The sequence below is a fragment of the Artibeus jamaicensis genome, unplaced genomic scaffold (genome assembly GCF_021234435.1).
Source record: "Artibeus jamaicensis isolate MK-2021 breed Jamaican fruit bat unplaced genomic scaffold, CSHL_Jam_final contig_482, whole genome shotgun sequence".
NCBI lineage: Eukaryota > Metazoa > Chordata > Mammalia > Chiroptera > Phyllostomidae > Artibeus > Artibeus jamaicensis.
This window is the reverse complement of record NW_026521857.1, coordinates 14075390-14099559: the sequence shown is the minus strand read 5'-3', so window position 1 is coordinate 14099559 and position 24170 is coordinate 14075390. Positions and strand designations below refer to the sequence as shown.

The 24170-nt window shown below is 33.5% G+C and overlaps 1 protein-coding gene across 5 annotated transcripts in view; it reads left to right on the top strand.

Moving 5' to 3' along the window:
- FNBP1L (formin binding protein 1 like) overlaps positions 1-24170 on the top strand; it is a 114666-nt gene that overhangs the window by 85243 nt on the left and 5253 nt on the right. For 4 of the 5 annotated variants that reach the window (XM_037162036.2, XM_037162038.2, XM_037162037.2 and 1 more), the window contains exons 6-12: positions 3093-3197; positions 4845-4973; positions 6632-6778; positions 8849-9052; positions 18570-18679; positions 21947-22079; positions 22452-22546. In XM_037162036.2, the coding sequence (XP_037017931.1) occupies positions 3093-3197; positions 4845-4973; positions 6632-6778; positions 8849-9052; positions 18570-18679; positions 21947-22079; positions 22452-22546 (923 nt within the window). Of the gene's footprint in view, positions 1-3092; positions 3198-4844; positions 4974-6631; positions 6779-8848; positions 9053-10467; positions 10627-15716; positions 15732-18569; positions 18680-21946; positions 22080-22451; positions 22547-24170 lie in introns of all 5 variants that reach the window. The other variant, XM_037162039.2, reaches the window with a different exon arrangement.

Sequence of the window (24170 nt, the reverse complement as noted above, 5' to 3'; positions counted from 1 at the left end):
ATAAAATCTTTAAACAAAAAGAAAAAAGAATGGAGGATGTTTTCTGGAGTATATTCCTATATTGTGTAAAGATATAGTATGTCTCGGGGAAGGAGTATGTTAAGTATTGTGCTAGTGATTCTTTTGCTGTTGCAAGGAAATTATCATGTAGGTTTTTTCCATCAATAATAAGAACTAATATAAAAATACTTCTGGCCCTGGCTGGTATAGCTCAGTAGATTGGGTGTGGGCCTGCGTACCAAACAACCGTGGTTCGATTCCCAGTCAGGGCACATGCCTGGGTTGCAGGCCAGGTCCCCAGTTGGGGACACACGAGAGGCAACCACATGTTGATGTTTCTCTTCCACTCTTTCTCCCTCCCTTCCTCTCTCTCTAAATAAAAATATATATATTAAAAAAACCACTGGCTACAAATACCCAGATGTAATAGCTAAAATATTGTTATTGTTTTTTAAGCTCTTAGCAGAGCTTATCTTAAACCTCTAACTGCTAGAAACTAAGGGTAAACTAAAATGTAGCCAGAACGATAGGTGTATGAGTGATACAGTGGCATTTGAAAAATGGGGGCAGAAGTTTTGGGGTGTGGTAGGTTGTAGGACCTTGCTAAGGACTTGTATATTAATTCTCACACCAAAACAGATTAGATTTTTAGCTCTGTATGTTGGGGAGAATTTAAACTCCCACATAACATTTGAAACTTGGAAGGACTAAACCTTTAATGAAAGGTGGAATTCTGCCTGCTGGCTAGGGGAAAAATTAGAGAAACTTGTCTCTTTCTGAAGGTCAAAGGAAGGCAGACAGATATCATGTAAGAAATTTAAACCTTCTTCCTTGTAGTTAGATTTGGAAATTAAATTTGCACTGTCTGTATAGTTTCATAGCCCTCAAGACAAGAAATTGACTTCAAAACTGGTTCTGATAAAGGAGTTAGGTAAATAGAAATATATTGACATTCTCTGCTTTCTTCTGAGCAATTCTCAGAATATAGGTAGTAGCAAGGCATATTTTTTTAGGCAAGAAACTGGAAGAATCTTGTCTGGGGAATCTAACCAGCTTGAGAGGAAAGCACAGTACATATGGATACCAGGGTTTCTCCAAGAACACTGCCTAGCCTGCTACCCTAGGCAGGGGTGTCCAACCTTTTGGCATCTCAGGACCACACAGAATGAAGAAAAGTTGTCTTTACACAAACACTGATGAAAACTCATGAGTGGAAAAAGGTTTTAAGTAAATTTGTGATTTCGGTTGGGCCGAGGGTCAGACACGCCTGCTAGAGGCAAAGACCCCACCTATAGAGCTTTCATTTGGCTTTTTAAATAACAGCAGATAGACTTTTAGAGAAAACATCTAATGTAACACCAAAGGTAATCTGCAGATAAAAAAGCAACTCTGAGACAGTGACTGTGAAAGGAAATAGGGATCAAAACCCAGAAATAAACAAAATGCCCAAAACTTTTATTAATATTCTCAAAAAATTTAGAGAAGATATTATGTCCATGAACTAAGGCACAAAATTTATGTTCTTTGTACATTCCTTTTAAATAGGAATGTACAAAGGAATGTACAAAGAACAAAAAAGAACTTCTATGGCAGAAATGAAAAACTCACTTGAAACAACAAACAAAATTGAAGAAATCTTTCAGAAAGTAGAGCAAAATGACAGATTGAAAATATAAGAAAATAGGAGGACTCATCCTATGGGTTCATTTTCAAAATAATAAGCATCCTAAGAAAGAAAAGAAAACATAGAAAGTGGAAAGGCAAAAGTAATTCAAGAAAAATTCACCAGGACAGAAACACATGAGTTTCTAGATGAAAATAATTTTCAAAGTGTCCAGCACAGTGGATTCACAACCAAACAATATCTTCATGAAATTTCAGAACAGTTATGAGAGGGAAAAGATCTTACTAGTCTCCAGAGAGGAAAAATAAAACATAATAAACACGTTTTATGCAAAGGATCAGGAAGCTAGAAAAGAGTGGAGCAGTACTTTTTCACGTTTTTGAAGGAAGACAATTTTCTACTCAAGAATCTCATTCCCAGCCAAATTTTATCAATTGAAAGCAACATTAAAGGCATTTTTCAGCCGGAGAGACTTACAAAATTATCTTCCGCAAACCTTCTTTTTAGGAAGCTACTGCTGAATAACACATTTAGCACTGAAATAAGGAAATGAACCAAAAACAGGGAGGGAGGCTTGGAACTGGAAAATGTAGGAAGTTCTGATCCAGGGAGAAGTGAAAGGAATCCCCAGGATAACGGTGAAGGGAAATGTCAGGATGACAGCTATACAGTAGACCTAGTTTGGTTACCAGTCCAAAAGGTCAAAAGCCTTTACGAAAGATTTCATTAGGAAAATAAAATTGGTACAATTCTCGTTGTGTTTGAATTAATGGAGGAAAGATTTAAAGAACTGGGGGAACTATGGTTGAATAAGAGAAATGTGAATCGAAACCGAGCAAATTAAAAAAAAAAGCCATTAAGTATAGGATTGAAAAGTGTGCAGGAAAGGAAATACGGAATTTATCACATGGCTCGGTTGTGAATAGCTTTTACAAAGTCATAGGAATTTGAATTGAATACAGAATTTTAACAGAGCCTCATTCTGGGCAGATAGTATTTCCTGGGATACCTCTAAGAAAGAACATAAAACCACTTGGGAGGGATATTGCCGCATCTAAGCAACACGGAGATACCACCAAACAAATAAAAAAATTTTAAAAAGCAAGCTCCAAAACCAACCACCTAACCAAACAAATGTACAAAACAAGCAAAAGACACCAAACCAAAAAATCTGCTGAAGATGAGCCTATAATTTAAAAAATTTTAATACATGATTTTTTCTTATTGAGAAGAGATGAGATATATAATATTAACTAGTCATGCCTGTGATTTTTTTTCCTTTATAGTCTGTAATGTTTGATATTTAAGCTCCTAGATTGGTTACAATAGTAAAATTTCTTTTGTAATTTAGAAAATTTTTCCTTTTGGTGTGCAATTTTATACAATACACAATGACAACATTTTAAAGTTTTTTAATGAGATAAATCTAACTTTACTTCTCAGCATGATATTTTGATTATCTTAACAGAGTAAAAGGAAATTTGAAAGAGAATGTAGAGAGGCAGAAAAAGCACAACAGAGTTATGAAAGATTGGATAATGATACTAATGCAACCAAGGCAGATGTTGAAAAGGTAAGAAATAATCGAAACTGACTTAGTTACCCAAATATTACTACTTGCATGTGGAAAATAGTTTCAGTATTGATACTGGTATTAGAGTTTCCCCAAGAGATACATTATATCTAAATTTAAAATATACAAATATTTATATACTTTAAATTGTATGTATTGGTCTGAGAAAGTAGTTAATATGTGTTAATTTATTTTATTCTAATGTCTTAACTGCTTTCAAAATGCATAAGGAAATCTAACTCCCATTAGGGATGGGCTTCTATCCTATTCCAAACTAGGCTAGAAAATCTAAGGTGTGTTGATGGGGTATTCGGATGGGGATTGGGTAGTGTGCTTCCCCAACTTTACAGAAAGAAAACACGGTAAAACTGTCAGATGTGATATTAGTTGTTTGCTTGTTTATTCACTCATTAATTTCGGAAAATGGAACCCTCTCTTGTCACATACTAATTGATTCTGGGCCAGATGTTCTGTAACATAGTAATTGGTAGGTTCACCCCGTAACTGCTGCTGCTTTGCCTTTCCCACTGTTACATGCTCTCTGTCTTAGAACATTTGACAAAGTGATACTGCTGGAATGTTGGGATACTCAAATCAGATAAACCTTAGTCTGCATTTGTGTATATACAAAGGCCCACCATTACCAATGGTGGGCCTTTTCCTTATTCCCTGCAGGATCACAACAAAAAATAGTAGAAGGAAGAGAAGAATACAGTTGACCTTGAACAACTCAGGGTTAGGGGCACTGATCCCTGCTCTGTCAAAAGTCCACATTTAATTTTCAACTTCCCCCAGAATTTAACTACTGATAGTCTCCTGTCGACTGGAAGCCTTACCAATAACGTAGTTGATTAACACATATTTTCTATGTTGTGTGCCTTATATATTGTATTCTCACAATAAAGTAAGCTAGAGAAAAGAAGATGTTATTAAAATCATTAGGAAGAGAAAATATATTGACAGTATTTATTTTTTAAAAATCATGTATAAGTGGACCTGTGCAGTTCAAAAACTGTGTTGTTCAAGGGTTAACTATAATTTATATTTTGCCTTCCATTTTCTTTACACTTAAAAAACCCTAAAGTCATATAAATTCCAGTTTACATTTCCTTAAAGATCTTCTAGTACATCTTCTTTTTACTGTGGTTTCGAGTTGGTTATAAGTGTATCACATATAAAGAAATGTTTTCCTAACTTTTTAACTGTTATAATTCCATTGCTGTATTTCTTTTCAGATTAAAAGCTTACTGTTTCAAGCCATAATGTTTTCATTTATTTAATTTTTTTAACAGTCTCAAGTTGGTAAGGAGAAACTTTATTTGAATGGCTTATTGCAAAGGTCAGGGGGTACAGTTGCAGTGAAAGAAGGGAGGGAACATTGCAGTCGGGAGACTCTCTGTTCTGCCGGTAATGCCTGCAGATGTCTCCTTAAATTTCAGATGATAGTAATAATAGGGAAAACCTAGTTTCAGCTTAACTTTTAGAAAAACACATTAGCTCTTAGTTCATTGAAATTGTATATTGTAATCTACTCACCTAGAATTAGAATGTAGCTTTCTGGTGGTATACCAGCATCATTGGCATTAGTCCAGGTGGCAGTTATTTTGTTGTTCTTGTGGGTAATGATTTGGACTAATTTACCTTCAGGCTAAACAGCAGTTGAATCTGCGTACACATATGGCTGATGAAAATAAAAATGAATATGCTGCACAATTACAAAACTTTAATGGAGAACAACACAAACATTTCTACGTAGTGATCCCTCAGATATACAAGGTAAATTTTAAATATATGAAATTAATCTTGTTTTATTAAAGTTGGAAGAGTTACTTTTTAAATGTAAAACTTAAATTTTAGACATCAATCAGTGTTTTTAGATTCACTAGTCAAGATTAACGATAAATTTTTTATGATGATAGTGTTAAAAACTAAATTTTTCCTCACTTTGAAATCACATATTTTCCTATAGATTTATTATTAGCGTAATAAAGAGTACACTAAAACAATGACATTTTCTAGATAAAATTTAATGCTATAGCAGTAGGTATTATGACATAGGGGTAAGTCACTGGAATTGTGTACTGTAATCTGCTCACCCAGAATTGGGATGTAGCTTTTTGACATTATAGCAGAATCAATATTGGCATTAGTTCAGGTGGCAGTGATAAATCTTGTAAAATGTGATTACTGGCCTGATTTTTGCCTGCTTGTCTTCCTAGCTGCCAGGTCATAAAAGTAATTTAGGAATGAGCTTGCTTAAATCCCATCCATCATCACTTGATGATGGCAGTTTCCAAACAGCCTCAGGTAAAGACAACAGAATTTCCGTGGGGGTTAAATTGTGTTACTACCTATTCTAGAAAGAAGAGATATTAGAGAAAAGGGATTTAGCGAAACTGTTGAAAGAAGTGTTGTAGTCCAGGAGAGCAGTGCTTATGTGGGGAGAGTATCAGCCCCCCCCAATTTTTTTTTCTTTGAAAGGTAAGCTACAAGTACAAAGAAAGCATGAGAGGCGGTGGGCTAGAGTGGATATCAGATTCTAGTCTTTGAATGTAGGGTGTCTGTCCTGCCACTCCTTGCCCCATGGTGCTTTTCTGGGCTTATTAGTGAATGCTGCATATTCTTGGGAGACCTTAACTTGGAGATCAACTACTTTTTGTGTTTTGGGACTTGAACCTTTTGTTTAGACCTTGCTACGGAGCAGTTTTGGGGTTGTTTTTTTTGGATGGTGGGAACAGTTCTGTGAAATTGCAAGTCTCAAATTCCCAGGCTTTGGGAAGTGAAGAGGAAACAGCACATGATGGCCGTTGCAGTTTGGGGATCTGATCCGTATGGCTGCTTCTTAGCAGAAAGAAAAGTCAGTGCTGGCAAATAGGAAGTCTCATAAAATGTCTGAGTTGTTTGGCTTCGTGCGTACCAGCATAATTCTTAGTGGCATGTGCCAGTGACTTTTTGAATTGTGGGGACTCTACGTATGTACCACTTTGACCTGAGGCTTTCTGTTCTACCTCTTGTGCCCGTTCCAGAGTATTCTGAACTAACTTAAGGACTTAGAAATCTCAGACTTGTGTATATTTTAGGCTAATTGCTTAAAAAGGGAAAAAGAAGCATCAAAATTCTGTCTTCAAATGAAACTTTTTCCTGGAAGTATCCATAGCAACAACTGCTCTGGCTGAAAAATGAAAGGAAGGTGGAGGTGGTGTGAGTCAAGCAGTAGGTAGCCTGTAGGGTGTCTATTTAGATCTGAAACCAGTGATATTTTTTCCCTCCATTTAACAGGCTCAAGTTTTAGGTATTACAGGTCTGTAGCACTTGTTAAAAGTGCTACATTAACAGCTTACAACTGTTAGGGTAGAACTTTAGGGGGTTTTTTTAGGGTGGTTGCTTCAGAATGAAAAGATCTTTTCCTCCTTCCCCCAATTTTTGATTATTAGCAACTACAGGAAATGGATGAACGAAGGACTGTTAAACTCAGTGAGTGTTACAGAGGATTTGCAGACTCAGAACGCAAAGTTATTCCTATCATTTCAAAATGTTTGGAAGGAATGATTCTTGCAGCAAAATCAGTTGATGAAAGAAGAGTAAGTGCAATATAATTATATTGAATAAATGTACTTGGTTTCGGTGTGCAGTTAAGTTAGTGAAATAGATTGGAAAAGGGGTGATGATACTGATAAGTACTTAGATTCTAAATTATATTCTGTAGAAGAAAGGCTGGGAGTAGATTGGATTCCTTTGGGCTCTGAGGACCATTATAAATTCTAAAATACTAAATATGTTTTTTTTCTTTTTATTGAATTTTTGGGATGACTAGTTAATAAAATTACAGGTTTCAGGTGTACAGCTCTATAACACATCATTTGTATGTTATATTGTGTTCACCGCCCAAGTCAAGTCTCCTTTCATCACCATTTATCCCTCCTGTACCCTCTTCTACCTCCCCAACCCCCTTTCCCTCTGGTGACCACCATACTGTTGTCTGTGTCTGTTTCAGTGAAGAGTTCTAACTGTTCCCTCTCCTGCACCCACTGATTTTTCAGTTATACTACAAGAGTGTAACTAAGCTGTGACCATGTTACAAACTATATTAAACTATTAACATAGTTTAGAGTAGGAAATGCTCAGATTGATCAATAGTTGCTTTTAACACGAGTTGAACTTGGTTTTGAAGCATGGATAGTGTATGGAATGATGGCCCGTGAGAAAGAGGAAGGAAGGGAAGGGCATTATGAGTAGAAGGAATGTCATAGTTCTGCTCCTCTTCAGCAAATACATCTAATCATGTTATATCTTGATTAAGTTCTAACAGAGTCTTATACCCAGTCATTTCCTAGTAAAGATTGATTAAGTGACCAAAAAGGATTGTGGGCAAAAACTGAAGATAACGTATGTACCACATACTTGAGGCTTCACACCATGTTGGTATTAATATTAATGAGAATCCTTCCTGTAGCAAAAGAATTCTGACTTAGATTTTTAAAAGAAAAGAGTATTTTAGGTTTCTTTACTTGGGAATTCAAAGGCACATTTGTATTTTGGTATGGCTGAACCCAAGTTACAGATATAGCTAGGTCCCTCCTCCACTTTCACTCTTCTTACCCTTTAGCAAATGATTGGTGAGTGTGCCATTAGTGACAAAAGTAGGTATCATTTAAGGATAACCTTTGACTATATGACAGGAAAAATACACTGTTATCAGAAATAGGAAATAAAAGAGGAGAGGTGGTTGAGGGTAGGGAGGAATTATAGGGATAAAGTATTCTGTTTTGAAAAAAATGAGTTTAAGGTGTCATTAGAATAGTATATAGAATATGTATGTCAAAAAACCATTATATAATGCTTATGTATATAATACTTACTTTAGGTAAATGACCCTGGCTGGTGTGGCTCAGTGGATTGAGCACGGGCCTGCGAACCAAAGGGTTGAAGGTTTGATTCCCAGTCAGGGCTCATGCCTGGGTTGCAGGGCCAGGTCTCCAGTAGGGGGTGCGTGAGAGGCATCCACACATTAATGTTTCCCTCTCTTTTTCTGTCTCCCTTCTCCTCTGTCTAAAAATAAAGTCTTTAAAAACATTTTTTAGGTAAGTGGTACTGAATTTTATATTTTCAGAGTTGCTTTCTGCACTCAGTACTGCTTGTGAGATCTTTTTCCATTGCTCTGTTAACATTCCTGAGTATGTATTTAATATAGTATTTTATTCATCTTCATTAGATGAATGAAAGCCTTTCTATTTGTCTTGTACTCTCTCATAATTAGATACCCTTTTATATGTTCCAGAGGTCAACTTTTTTGTAGACGCCCCAAAGCAAAAGGCCTTTTTCCTTTGCAACTTCTTATAATTAGATCTTTCTTATCAGCTAACTAGTCCTCAAATGAGTTTCAGTGGGTTAAAGCTGTGGAGTGAAAACATTCATGTGTATTACAAATTATTTAGTAAAGTCGTAATTCATAAATTAGTGTTTTTTCTGTTGGGGTTAAAATAAGGTTCATTATAAATTCACAGGAAGAGATTATACACTTTAGTCTGTAAATGATTCCTGTAGAATTATTTAAATTTTTTATTGTTTTCTTTAATGATTTAAAGTTTTGAAAGCTAATGTGTTATTATGAGCAAATGGAATGGTTTTTAAAACATGTTTCTTGTGTGTAGGACTCTCAAATGGTAGTAGACTCCTTCAAGTCTGGATTTGAACCTCCAGGAGACTTTCCATTTGAAGATTACAGTCAGCATATTTATAGAACTATTTCTGATGGGACGATCAGTGCATCCAAACAGGAAAGTGGGAAGATGGATGCCAAAACCACAGTCGGAAAGGCCAAGGGCAAGCTGTGGCTCTTTGGAAAGAAGCCCAAGGTAAAAGTCATAAAGTTCCTCTATGCTAATAATTCTGTTTCAGTGTCATTTAAATCAATGTAGGTATCAAATGGATAATGTCTTCTATTAATAGAAAGTAAATACTTTGAATGATTTAATTACATTTCACTTATTAGAAACATAGAATTTTATACCTAAAAGTAAAACTTATTTCTGGATTTAACATTTGAGCACAACTTAATAACTATAAAATATCAAGTTGTTAAGTATCTCTTAGATTATATGCTTTTGAAATTTCTTTTGTGTACAGTTTTAGTCAGAATTTCTAAAGAAACATGATTTACTTATATGAACACTACAATTACAATTCTCAGTTGGAATGAATGATTGACCACAGCAATAATAAATGTCATATTAGGCTTGCTAGATCACACTAATAAAGTCATTTTTATCATCCATGTGAATATTTAATGGGAAGGGTTCAATGTTTGTGATTAGTTGAACTTTAAAAAAAAATCTCTAGTTTACTAAGAAAATGTCGGTCTTCTTGTTAGAGCCTATATTTTGATGTGCTGTTTATTTTAGGTAAATCTAGCTCAGCAGATGAACAAATAGAGTGCTTACTTAACAATTTAGTGATTATATAGTATAATATCAGTAGGAGAATAGATATGTGCATAAATCTGATGTCTGTATTGATTAAAGCATACATGATTTTTCTAATATTTTTCTGGTCTTGACATGAACATAGATACAATTTAACTCAAAGTATATATATCTATATACTTAAAAGCACAATTAACATTAACTCAAGCTTTATTCATGCTTTTCATAGTACCATCCAGTTGAGAAGTTGAAAGGTGAGACTGTGAGTCAGATCAGAGCAGCTAAGAGTTTAGATAAACCAGGAATACTGAAATTAAACAAACAATGAGGTGCAGTAACGGTGAAATAGAAACAGTCTGATAGGAAAGCCACAAGCGTAATAAAAATTTTTGCCTGTGTGTGGTAATAATCAATTACAGTTCTAACATTTTAATATTTTATTTTTAATGGATATTGCTTATTACAGATAACTTTACCTGTAGCTGCTGCCATTATCTCTGACAGGTACAGGTTAAGCATATATAATGCTAATATTCTAGAAATCAAAAGGTAGTTTTTAGATTCTAGGTCATATTGCTCTCTCTGACATAATTTGCATACTCTATATTTTTAGCCTGCCAGTTTGTAAAAAATGATAAAATAAAATGGATGATACATTTTTTAAAGTAAATTTGACTCTTTTAAATGATAGTTTTGGCAGAACTATGTTTACTTTCTCATAATATTTTTATATAGAAAACTTTATTTGAGATATATTTTGTGAAAAGTATGTTGCCAAAAGTAGAATTTTCATTTAGAAAAAAACTGCACATTTGGCTTATTGATTCCTTTCTTTATTTCCATATTAGCCACAGTCCCCACCCTTAACCCCTACTAGTTTATTCACATCCAGTACTCCTAATGGGTCCCAGTTTCTCACATTCTCCATTGAGCCCGTGCATTATTGCATGAATGAAATAAAAACAGGGAAGCCCAGAATTCCTTCTTTCAGAAGCCTCAAAAGAGGGGTAAGTTTAATAATGGGTTAAAATGCATGATGGCCTATTGTGTGTGTAGTGTGGCTTTTAATACTCTCCACCCTCATTATAAGGCTCGCTCTCCTATAAATACATAGTTTAAAAACAGCACAGAATTAAGTATAGCTGCCCTCAAATTAAAAATAACTCCTCTTTATAGCATTTGAATGCTCAACCATAAAAGAATGGTATTATAAAGAGGGTGCTGGGTACAATCATACTAGCTATATTTTTGTTTATGTGAAATCATATGTCCACCATTGTCTTGTAATGTATTTACATTTTTAAGACTTTCAGTAATTTGTCACTGGAATTATTCATGTAATAATTTGTGACTGATGATGACTTCTGCCAATTTATAAAGCATTATTTTGTTGACAAAAAAAATCAAGTTAAATTTTAATTGCCCTATTTCTAGAAGCATAAAACACAACTTCCAGTAGTTAAATAGAAAAATTAAAGATAGGCATGTTAAATATGATGATTATAGATCCAATTAAGATAATATGTTAGAAGATAGTTTTTAAATTGTAAAGCCTATGAAAATAGTAGGTATTATTGAGTAATGTTTACTCAATGGAATTTGTTTTCTTGAACTAAAAAAAAGTAAGTTTTTTTTTTTTTTTTACCAGAACTTTTTTTCTAAAATTGGCCAGCCTTTGGCATTTATTTATAACTAAAGATACTCAGCAAATAAAAAAATTTAGAATAGTACAAAGCAAATACTGTTTCTTATCAATAACTATTATACTACTGATAAGTAAATTAGTGTTATTCCTTTTATTAGGCCAATTTTTCTTATTTTTAATTTTAAGGGCATTTTTATAATAGTCATACTCATACTTTAGATTCATTTATGAGGTTTGTTTTCACGTGTGAAAACTGAAGATGCGATAACTCACAGATGAGAACTCAGAGTGTGTGTCACATGAAGTCGAATCACTGATTAACAGCGATATATTAGAGTTGGGTTGCCTGTTGCTAGTGCTCTCTCGGTCTTCCCTATTCCCCTCTTCCTCTCTACTTTTCTTCGTTTTCTCTTATTTCTTTATTTTCTTCTCTGTTTAGCCTGGCTGTTTTTCTTACTTTTTGTAGCCCTATCTTCAAATTGCTTTAGTTCAGTTTCCCTTTTGGCCACATGTAGAACAAGGTATATTAATTCAGGGCAGGATTACATTATTATCTACATTCCCATTAAAACACTTAACTGATGTCAGTAATGAAGCAGAGATGTCTTAGTGCGCCCTGGCTGGTGTGGCTCAGTGGATTGCACACTGGCCTGCAGACTGAAAGGTTGCTCGTTTGAGTCCCAGTCAGGGCGCATGCCTGGGGTGTGGGTCAGGTCCCCAGTTGTGGGCATGGGAGAGGCAGCCAGTAGATGTTTCTCTTGCGCATTGCTGTTTCTCTCCCTATCTTTCTCCTTCCCTTTCCTTCTCTCTCAAAATAAATAAAATCTTTTAAAAAGAAGCAGCAATGTCATAGTGTATTATGTCCCTCTTTGGACTTCCCTTTTTCCTATAATGCAACAAACTTCTTTCCATTTACCTTACTAATTCTGTATGTGGATGATATTATGGGTAATGACATTTTGTAAAGTCCCTGTGAATGAGCGTGCATTATACTTACAGGCAATAGGTAATAGGCAATAGAAATCATACGGGATTTTTATTGGCTGAGTTCGAGGGTAGAATTAATTCCTTTCTTCTCTATGGTGACTGAGACTACATTAAATAGATTGAGTAGCCATATTTTTGTGTAACTATTTATCCTACACAGTCTCCCAGGCCCCATTATGGTACTCTACATAGGATAGTCATGAAATAGGAGGTTAGTGTAACTCTGTGGAAAAGAGTTTAGGCAGTTAGAACTGTGAGCCCTAGAGAGACAAACTTAAATATGTGACATAGTCATTCTTACTGGGAAAAGTTTATAGGTTAATTTTTATTGTTATAGAACTTAGAAGTGTCTGCTTGTTCATTATTTATATCTACATATTGCTTTAAGTCTTAGTATATGATTTTTTTGAAGGCTTAGTTTCAGAAAGCCAAAATCCTCCCACTTTTTAAATTATTTATCATGACAAAGAAATGGTAGCAAGATTGAAAATATGACAGACAAACCAATCAGGGGACTGAGGGGCAGAGCAGGAAGGAAAGTTCATTTCAGCTTTGGTGTTGAGAAATTTCTTTCTTTTTGATTGGTACTTGATAATTTAGGTATATTTTTAAAGTAACACATAGAGATGTTTTTCTTCCGCTGAAGAATTTTCTTAAAATAGAAAAATCCAAGAAGGATAAGCTTTAACAGGAAGCCACATTACATGTTTTTACATGGACTTACATGTAAGTCCATTAAGCTTACAAAGTAAGACTTATGGCTTTTTTCCTAGTTTTATTGAGAAATAATTGACATATATCACTGTATAAGTTTCATTGTGATGGTTTGACTTACATGTATTGTGAAATGATAACCACAGTAGGTTTAATTAATATTTATCATCATACAAAAATACAGTAAAAAGAAAAGGAAAAAGTAATTTGTTCTTATGATGACAGCTCTTAATATCTATTCTCTTAAGAACTTTCCTATATATTATGCAGGAGAGAACTCACTACTCTTTATACTATATATCACTTCTAGGTACTTTTTATTTTTCCATAAAAATAGCCAACAAAGTAAATTTTTAAAAATAAACTTGATCCCCAGGTATTGTAAAAACAATAGTTTTATAGTCATCATTTCTTTCTAGTTTTATTGAAAAATAATTGACATATATCACTGTGTAAGTTTAAGGTGTGTGGCATGATGGTTTGATCTAATAAATTGTGAAATGATTAGTCTTCTGTTTTCTTAAAACTATTGAATTGTACCATTCAAATCAGAAACTCTTGTTTTGAGCTGTGTTTGTTTTATCTCACTTTTCCTAAATACCTGCTTTTTGGCTTTTCTAAAAATAATTTCTTTTTCTTAAGGAAAACCTAGTATATATAGTTCTCAATATCTTTAAGGATATAAGAAATGTTATATTGGACTAGTGTTTTTAAATTTGACCACAATACCAGTAAACCTTTTCTGAGAGATGAGGGCCTGTAATTTCTTTCTGTGACATCAAGATTTAACTGTTAGTAGATGTTCGATATACACCCAAACTTAACTGCTTAATATAGGAACGAATAACTGCTTCATTTGAGCCGTGTTTTCTAAGTGATTCAGGATCTTACAGACTTCCAGAGACCTTTTTGTAGGCATTTATCTATCCAGAGGAGTTTTCAGAATTTTTCTATCTTTAAATGAAATACATTTAATAATATTAATTGCCTAATTTCCTTTTTTAACTCTCTTGTGTATTTATTAAGGTATAGTGGGTATGTGAAATTTTCTTGTTATAAGTGTGTGATAATTACACAAGAGTAAGGTGTTTCTGTATTGAACATGAATTATGTTATGTATTTCTAATATTTTTACAAGAAGTTGAGATTTCTGTATCCCTAAAATTTCATTAGCTAAACACAGAAACATCTGTTTCAGTCATAATTGAAACATCAATTATGGTGTTTGAAAAAAAAACACTTGCTTTTTTCTAAAATGTTAATATAGCAACTGGTGAAAATTATAAATAATAAATATCTTAGGTATTTTGCTTCCTGTCCTATGTTAAATTTTGTTTTAATAACATTTAAAGAAGAGCATGTATATCTTTTTAAAGTTTAAGCCATTAAATCTCATCAGGAATTTTGTCACAAATAAGTTGTGGTTTTGGTCCCTGAAACTACTGACAGTCTAAAGAATGTTAAGCTTAATTTGGGAAGGTAATGGATAGCATATGTCATCTTTTTTTTTATCATTATAACCATTAATATATATGGCCAATTCATCAGAGATAAGGGGTAGATATTTTTTGTCAGCTATTAAAATTCATTTTTATGTGAAATTCTATTTGACATTCCTTAAACTTCTTTAAAACATGATTTTAAAAAAAGGCAAGGTAAAAATTTTGAAGGCTGCTAACCACGTGCAATAAATGTGAAGGTTAATGTTGTAACGCTCGCTCTCCTGTGTATTCTGGGTCATAGGGCTGTGCGTTTGTGTGTGTACTTGTGGGTGTGTGTGTGCTTGCTTGCATGCGTGCACACTTTCACATGTTTAGTTGGGATGCTGGATAGATGCAGTACCAGTTGCAGAACGCTACTAATCCACAGAATGTGCGTTATATATACACATGCAGTATATATAACTATATGAGAGTTCTCTGGCTGTGTCATTTCATATTTTCAGAAAAAATACATTTTAACCAGTTTTCTAAAAACTGAAGTTATATTTTTCATGTTCCTTTTCGAGCATATGGGTTTTGGTATAAAAACTGAAAAATAGAAGTCATATCTTCAAAACAAAGTTCAGCCCATATACTTGTGTCTATCAGAAAACACATATAGGAAACAAATCTGTGTGACTCATTTATTATTTTGATTCTAATATGTGCCTGATTCTAATATGTGCCTTTAATGTGTCTGTACATTTTTTAAAAGCACCCTAAAATTAAAGTAGGAATGTTACCCTGACCTAAAATCTACCCATGATGTATTTAAATTCAACACAGTATTTTGAACTATAAAAATTCAGATGATGGTATTTTGTTTAATGCATTGGAAAGATCATTCCATTTTATAATAATACTTTTAAGATTTCTTTTAAAATGGCTAATGTTAGATCTTTTATATTCAACTTTTCAAATATTAGTATTTTGAGAATGAAGAACTCTAAGTGAAATCCACATAAGTAAAACCTCTCCTTTAAAGAAGAAAATACATGATTATTGAGAATAATTACTATTTACTTTTGAGTTTTAGTTGCATATACAAAATATCTGCCCATTATCATCAGTGTAATTTTTTTGCAAGTAATTTACATTCCAAAAAATGTGCTTAATATGGTTTTTCTGGCATAATTGTTTGGATTGTGAAATGTACATTATTTATTTTCATATTGTAAAAAATATATATATATAGGTTATTGCATCTTCTCTATTACGGTTTCACGTGAATAATTTGCCATTTCTTTCTGTTTTCCATTGAACTATTCAGTGGTCGATGAAGATGGTAAGCCTTATGTGCTGATCTATATACTGTGCCAACATTAAGTAATCTCAAAACATTGTTTTGTTTAAAGCCAAAACAAGTGGTAAGGTACATCTTCACATTTCCATCTTGTGCGTGTTTTTCCTTTTTATGATTTAATCCATAGTCCAGCAAATGCTAGTACTTCTTGGTGTCATAAAAATTCAAAAATAATGTGGTTAACCTGTAATTAGCCCATTAAGTTTTTAAATGTTATTGGGTGTAGTTCTTGTCATGTCACAGAGAATAAGATTATAGTTAAACATTATTTTGAAAGTTACATGGTGAGACAAAAGTTTGTTTTAATAGGATGAAAATTAAATGATTTTTCTTAACACATTTTTACAAGGTCATATAAGTTTGATTTGTAGATTATTGTAAGAATCATTAGATTTTCCAAAAAATAAGAAAAAATTTCCTACTAATTTTACTATAAAGTCAGTGCTTATTTCTGCATCATTGAAAAGAAATAAAAGCACAAATGATTGAAATTGTGTGTGTGTGTGTGTATGTGAGAGAGAGAGAGGGAGGGAGAGAGTGTTCCTTTACACTTTTGTTTCAGAAGAATTATTGGGAGTACGTTGCAAAGATCTAACCCCCAAATTATTGGGTTCTTACATAGTTTCTCATTTTAAGAAAATGAGCCACTGTTTTTCAGACTTTTGCAATGTAGCCTTTTCTGAATTTCCTTGTTGGGGGGTTGTTAAATACAACAGAGGACTTCTTTACATCCATAGGAAAGGTAGTGGAGTTCCTTTTCACGTCCTATAAAAGAACAGGTTATACTGTCAAAATGGGATATTATATATGCAAATGCCTAGGTATCTACTGTTAATAAATTTGAGAACAAGTTTTAATTAGGGATAAGTGGAAATTTGGTAGATTTACTTACAGATGGCTTTTATTTTATTATCGTATTACCAAATACAACACATTGGAATATATTTCTTAATTTTGTTAAATAGTTTTTCAAAATTTTAAGAAATATTAAAAATATATAAATTAGAAAGTCTTCTCATTGGCATATATGTAATAGTTTTTAAAACCTGTGCCATAAATTAAATTAAAACTGAACAGTTATATTGCTTGTTGACCACTACATCTCAAGGATAGGAAGTTTTGCATTTATTCATTTAGGTCAAATTTGGCAGATTGACGGATTCTCAGGTATGGTAACTGGTTGATTAAAGCACAAAAACCACTTAGACAAGATGTCCTAATTTTAGGCAAGCTTGTTAAATGTCCATAATATGCAGACCACTTGGGAAAATTCTAGAGATTCTGTTATTAAATGTATATTTGGTCATGGCTTGTCCTAAAAGTGAATTTTCTCATTTTTAAAAGTATGGGAACTGTTCTTATATGTAGTGAAACAAAGCCATTTAACTCATGTTACAGGCATCAGTGGCCCAAAGAGCAAGTATGCATTTATTTTGGGAGCTCACTTCAGTAACACTTTAAAGACTGAACTTATGTATTCTTAAAATTGCTGCTGTAGTTTTTTACGTCTCTGTTCTGGTGGCAGATGACTGAAATCTTCTAGTGCTGGGCCCTGAAAAGAAAACCTACATCAGTATAAAAGACATTTTCATTTTGTATAAAAACAAAAATCACTTTAAAAACAAAAAAGGAGAATGAGATAGGTGTTATCAGTCTTGGGAATGTATAAAAACTATGTAAATATGGGTTTATATGAAACGGAATAAGTAGTTGCTAACATTGGTTCTGTTGTATAACAACTCATAAAATAACTAGAGTAACAGTGACATGATTAACATTTAAGAGGCGAAAAGACATTTGAATCAGAAATTTACATCTAAATACTAGCACTTTTTCTTAAATGATATACTTTTTTTAATATTAAAGCATTAAAAAAATTTTAAACATACTTCCAAAAGAGGGGTTGTGTCTCTCTCTGGAGGATAGCATTCTTTCAGGAAAAACAGAGGCGCTCTGTTCAGTCGTAGGAAAAGCTAACTGAAACTAGACTCCTATTGGAATATGATTTCTGTTTATATTTCACTTAATGAATCTTTTGTTTTTTAATGATCAGGTATGTTTTGGTTCTGAAGAATAGAATGGTTTAATAATGTATTAATTCAAAGACTATGCAGTATTAACATTTCATTAATTAGATTGTCTTTATGAGGTAATTTGCTTACTTAATTCAGTTATCTACATTTTATAGTTTCAGTCTGAACATCTGTAATATTCTGACTGGAAATGTCATGACAGGACATATATAAAAATATAATTTTTATAGGTGAGAAATGTTACGTGTTTCCATTTTGTTGTTGTTGCTGTAAGAAGATCCGTATGTACTTACTGTGACCCTGCCGAGACTTGGAGATAATGTGATACTGATCATTACCAATGAACTGTATCAGGTGTTATTTTTATTGTTCTTTTCATGATTTTATAAACTGACTAGAATTTGAGCCCTTTGTGAATATACAAGGTCCAGCGCAAATAGTGTCCCTTTTTTATTAAAAAATCTTTTACAAATCATAAGCACATGATTCTGTAACATAACAGTATCATACTCAAGCACACCATATGACATTTTAGGTAAAATGTTCAAGTTAAAACTGTAAATTAATACTCTCATATTATTACCCTACCAGTCACACTCAGGCAGGCATTTCTTCCAAACCCTGTAGCTCTTTTAATTAACATACACATAGCCACGTAGATTTCTTTTTCTTAAAAGAGGTTGTTTGGGGCTGACTTAAAATTGATATTCTTACTTTATAGTGAATATATATAAAAGATAAAATTTCATGAAAATGTCTTTTATACTGATGTAGGTTTTCTTTTCAGGGCCCAGCACTAGAAGATTTCAGTCATCTGCCACCAGAACAGAGACGTAAAAAACTACAGCAGCGCATTGATGAACTGAACAGAGAACTACAAAAAGAATCAGACCAAAAGTATTTTTCCATTCAATTCTCTTTACCATTATTATTCCTTTCTGGGTCTACTTTGGATGATGTGTTTAAATATCATGTGTAAAAAGTTTAAGAATCATGCATCCTAATCAAAATATCTTTTGAGGGGAAAAATACATTTCTAAACTTTGGAAATCTTTATTGTTGCCATGTCACAAGTAAAAATGAAACATTAGAGTTTCTCAGATTGCATAGTACTTATTGGAGCTAGTAGTGTATATTTATGCCTTCCCAAAATTTACAAAATCACTTGATGACTCAGTATCAAGAGTACTTTCACCAATGCTAACCACTCTTACACTCGCATAAATTTCATTTTGCTTTGGTATGTAAACTGAGTTCAGTAGAAACCAGGGTGTACTTTACTTCATTGTGCGCAAAATATGTTGGTAAATAGTGCTTGATTACTTTATGGCTTCAGGTTCATTCACTCAAAGCTTTAATTTTTTTCAAATTTTCTAAAAATACTCCTGTAGTTAAGTCTTGCTTTAATGAACATTCAAGAGTTTTGATGAATAAAGGGTTATTACAATGATTCAGTGACTGTGCTTTATACTGAAGCTAAAATTGGAGCTTTAAGTTCTGGAATGAGTGATTGAAGAGAGTGTGAAGAATTGTACAGCACATGTGACTGGACGCTTCATCATAAATTAAGTATGCGTTACAATAGATTCTCATTGTTTGTGGCCTCTGGTCACAACATTTTTATCAGTTGATCTATACATAACCTTGTTTTATATGTGTTTCTGTTTGAAGACACGTTATTTAATGTATATTGTTGATTCACTAACTTTGAACTCGGGGCTAACAGCATGGTAGCTCATGCCTGAACAAAGTTTATGTAACATGTATTTTCTCCATAAGGCACCTCACAGCCTTCTTGCTCTTAAAAACACTAGATAGCACTTCAGTTCTACTCTTATGGCCTATCTGAAACAGAAAAATCACCAACGATGAGCACAGAGCAGACACTTGTTTAGAGTATCAGAGCAGAAACAAGAAGTTAGAGCATCTCCTTGTTTGACCTCAGCTGAGAATGTGCACATGCATCAAATAACTCAAATTTTTCTCCACTCTGTCATGTCTGACGACTGTGAAAGTGCCATGAGTCTTTCTTTTGAAGTTATAAATTTTAGCAAATATGCAATTCATAAATATGGAATCTGCAAATAATGAGGATCAGTTGTATTAGTATAAGTTTTTGGTTGAGGTATATTTGACATACATCATTGTTAGTTTCCTATATACAGCATGACTGTCTTTGTATATGCTACAAAATGATCACCACAGTTAAGTTTATTTAATATCTGTCACTGTCCATACTAAAAAATTTTGTTTCTCATGATGGGTATCTACTCTCTTAGCAACTTTCAAATATACAGTATAGTATTAACTATAGTCACCATCCTATACATTATGTCCATTGAAATAATTTTTAAAGATTAAAATACTAGAGGAACACATAAATGGTCTCTGGGAAATTATAACATATAATATTTAGGGCTTCCTATATGTAATAGACTGCCAGGACTGCAGAAGATATAAAAATGAACAAAGCATAGTTTCTTATCTTACAGACTCACACGTTAGTAGGGAAAGATAGGGCTCAAGCTATTCAGTTTCTGTATAAGCTGGCACATGATAGCTGCTAACAGAGATTTAAAGTTCTGGGGGAACCTAGAGGAAAAAATAATGAATTCTTACTATAATAATTAATAAAAGCTTAACTGGGGAGATTTGGGGGGAAGAGGAAGGGTGGTATGTAAGAAACTAATGTTTATTGGGGGATTATTATGTGTTAGGAAGTGAGTTCTGCATTTTACATGGAGTATGTCATTGAATTCCTCAAAATAGCCTTTTGAAGTTGTTCCTGTTATATAGATGGAGAAATTGAGTATCAAATTCAGTGTGTTTAAGATTAGGTCCCTAGTAAATGTCGGAGTTGGCATCCAAACACTAGTGATTGGCTTCCAGAACATTGGAATTAGAACTTGATGGGAAAATAGGGTTTTGTCAGTTAGACAAGAAATTAGACAACGAGCAGGGAGTAGGAGCATTTAAGGAAGAGGGGGAAACAAGAATAAAAACCGAGAAATGCAAATGTTTTTGCAGGGCCTGGAATTAGCTGTAGGTCAGGGAGACTTGATTAGAAGTTGTGTGGAGTATAATAGCAGAAGATGAGGCTGAAAAGATATCGGATGAATTATATAAAATTTTAAATGCTTTTTTGTAGAATTCTGTAGGTATTGGAGAGTCCCCAAAAGTTGTTGAGAGAGTGGGTGATACTATCACCATTATATTTCAAAGAAAGATAATTGAAAACTATGTGAAGAGTAGATTGTATAGGAAAGACATTGGCAGCATGAAGACCAATTAGAGGACTTTATAATAGTCTAGGTGAGAGATGTTGAGAGATCTAGTATTTGGAATTAAATCTAGAAGTTAGGAGAGAAGGACTAAAGATATGTATTTGAGTATCATCTGAAGGTAGGTGATATTAAAGCAACAAGTCAATTAAATCTGAATAAAACTGGAAAAACAAAACAAGATCGTTCTGAAGAAGGAGTGTAGGATGTGATGAGAAGAAACCTGTGTCATTCTGTGTAACACGCATTTAAAGGGTGAACAGAGGAAGAGAAGGAGCCAGAGAGGATTATGAGACAGAAGGGGTAAGGAGGAACAAAAAGAAAATTATCCTCCAGGAGATCTAGAAGGAAAGGAGGATTCCGAAGTGTAAGTCAATAATGTCAGATGTTAGAGTGGAGGAGAACTGACTGAGCCAACACTGAATTTAGAGGTAGGAGAAGTTAAAGTTGCACTTCTGTTTCTAGCATAGATGGGTGGCAGGACAGTGATCCTGCGAACTAAGAAAAGGTGGCGTGATGTGCCTGGATGGGATCATGATGGGTTGGATTTGGGATATGATGAATTTAAGAATACTGAAGAGTATTTCCCAGTTTTTGATTAAACATATTTTATATAATATATATGTTTTCATTTAGGAAGCAAGAAGTGAGAAATTAACTCTGTTTTGTGTTTGATATTTTAAATGATTTAAAGGACTCTCTACATAAATTACGAACGGTATATACTTTGTCAGATTATCTTTAATCAGGTAATATTTAACTAAAAGAGATGTGAATCTTTTCAGATTAGGCTGTATGTGAGTCCCCAAAAGTACATGGAGTTCTTTTATCTGGGAACATACAGAGTGAATATTTAATGTTGTGGTTTCCTTTTTGTTTTCAGAGAGGCACTCAACAAAATGAAAGATGTATATGAGAAAAATCCACAAATGGGGGATCCAGGGAGTTTGCAGCCTAAATTAGCAGAGACCATGAATAATATTGACCGCCTGAGAATGGAAATCCACAAGAATGAGGTAGATTTGGTATCTAGCAGTTGTCTGAGATCAATTTATTTGTATAAAGTTCATTATCATAGATTGGTTTTTGCTAGACTTATCTTCAAATATTTAATTTTAGGGTTTATGATCTGAAAGTAAGGTATCATATGGTATCTAATATTTAGTCTTTTGTTGAAGGTTTTTTAATTTAAAACATTATATAAAACTAAACATTTAAACTGTTTATTATTAGCCATAAAGTAGATCATTGACCAAATTGGAATAAAGATTTCCCTTCTCTAAGAATTACATAGTCATAAAAACTGAAAGCACATTTTAAATGTAGAATATTTTATGAGCTTTTAAAAATATTTATTAAGCTCAGTTTTACCTATTTTTTCCCCTAAGGCATGGCTCTCTGAAGTTGAAGGCAAAACAGGTGGGAGAGGAGACAGAAGACATAGCAGTGACATAAACCATCTTGTAACACAGGGACGAGAAAGGTCATTTTCTGTATTTTATTTGTATCTTCTTTTCCCCCAAACTTTTCTCACTTTTTTTTCTGAACTTCATATAATTTTTTTTCTTCCTCTCTCATTTAACAAGTTTGACTTTTAATAATATCAGTCTTTTGAATCTAAGTAATTTTCTGTTTCTTTACAATAGTTGTAGGTGAAGTGTGGCATTTCAGACCGCTGCTCAGTGCTAGTTTGTCGTGCGTGTAGAAACAGAGGTAGGAGCATAGACAAGTGCTGGAGCTGCAGTCCCGAGGCATAGGCTCCTTAGGCCTGGGAAGGTTCCCTTAAAGTAGATGGAATTCGGTAGCCAACGCCAAAGAAAAATTTAACTCATCTTACTCAAAGTTTTGTAAAGGAAATAACTGTATGTTCTTAGTTTGGACCAGAGCTTCCAAAAGGCATTTTGCCAAGTTTCCACACTATGTGTGGCATTTTCCCCTTTGTAATATATATATCTTTTTCTTTTTAATGATAAAGGGCAACAAATTAGACTTCACCTTAGAGAAATCTTGGTTTACTCCTTAAAATTACACAGTAATTTGAGCAAGTTCCTTTTTAATGTTCTCTGTTTCCTTGGATATTAAAAAAAAAGATTAAAATACCCCTCATACAGGATTATTAGTAATAAATGAAGTAATATACATAAAACACCTAGTAGTAAAATACCTGGTAGTGGTATGATCTTAATAAACATTACTTCCTTTTCTCCATTATCATTTTTTGAAAGAGTATATATCTTCATTATATCAAGAGATATCCTAAAATATACTGGGTTTTGTTAAAACCTAGATTTTAATAATTCAATCTATTTTGCTTGTGTTAATTAAGAACATATCTTCTTATTTAAGAACATGCAGAAAATGCTGCTAATTTAATCATGTAGATTTCCCCATTATTAAAATCATACTTAATTATTTGATTTGTCAGCAAAAATCATTAACATTTTTCTTTCTTTGATTTAAAACCTTTTAAAGAAATAGTGCCTTTGGATTACCTACTTTTGGGGATTTTCTAAGTTACTAATTTAGGAGATAACATAATTAATTGGAGATTAGCTTTACTAGGAGTCTTTGGGTTTTTTGTGACAGAATAAAATATTCCACCCACACTGGCTTAAACTAAAAAGAGATATTATTAGCTGGCTTTAGGGAGAGCTTAATCTAGGAGTTCAGATGATACATCTCAGGACTCAGTTTCTCTCCACCTCATGGTTCTGCCTTCCACCATCTCGGCTTCATTTTAAGGCTTCATATGGTAATCTTTCAAAGCTTTAGGCTCATATCTTTCCAGGTTCAAGTCAAGTGGAAAAGGAAGGGAGCTTTCCTTTCAACAGTTCCAAGAAAAGGTCTCTGTGCATCTCTCATATCTGATTGGGTTACAGGCCTACTTGTGAACTCTTCCCTCTGACCATATGAGTGCTGTGCTAAGATAGGCCCTCTGGAGCCAGGACAGAAAGATTCCACCTGAAACCTGTTAACTGAACATGGATTTGGGTAGGTCCTGTAAGGAATTTTAGGGTCCTCTTGACAAAAGAGGGAGTGATGAATCCAGGATGATGAAAAACAAGCATCCAGTACATCCTGACAATTTCTCTGGAGATAGCGAGACA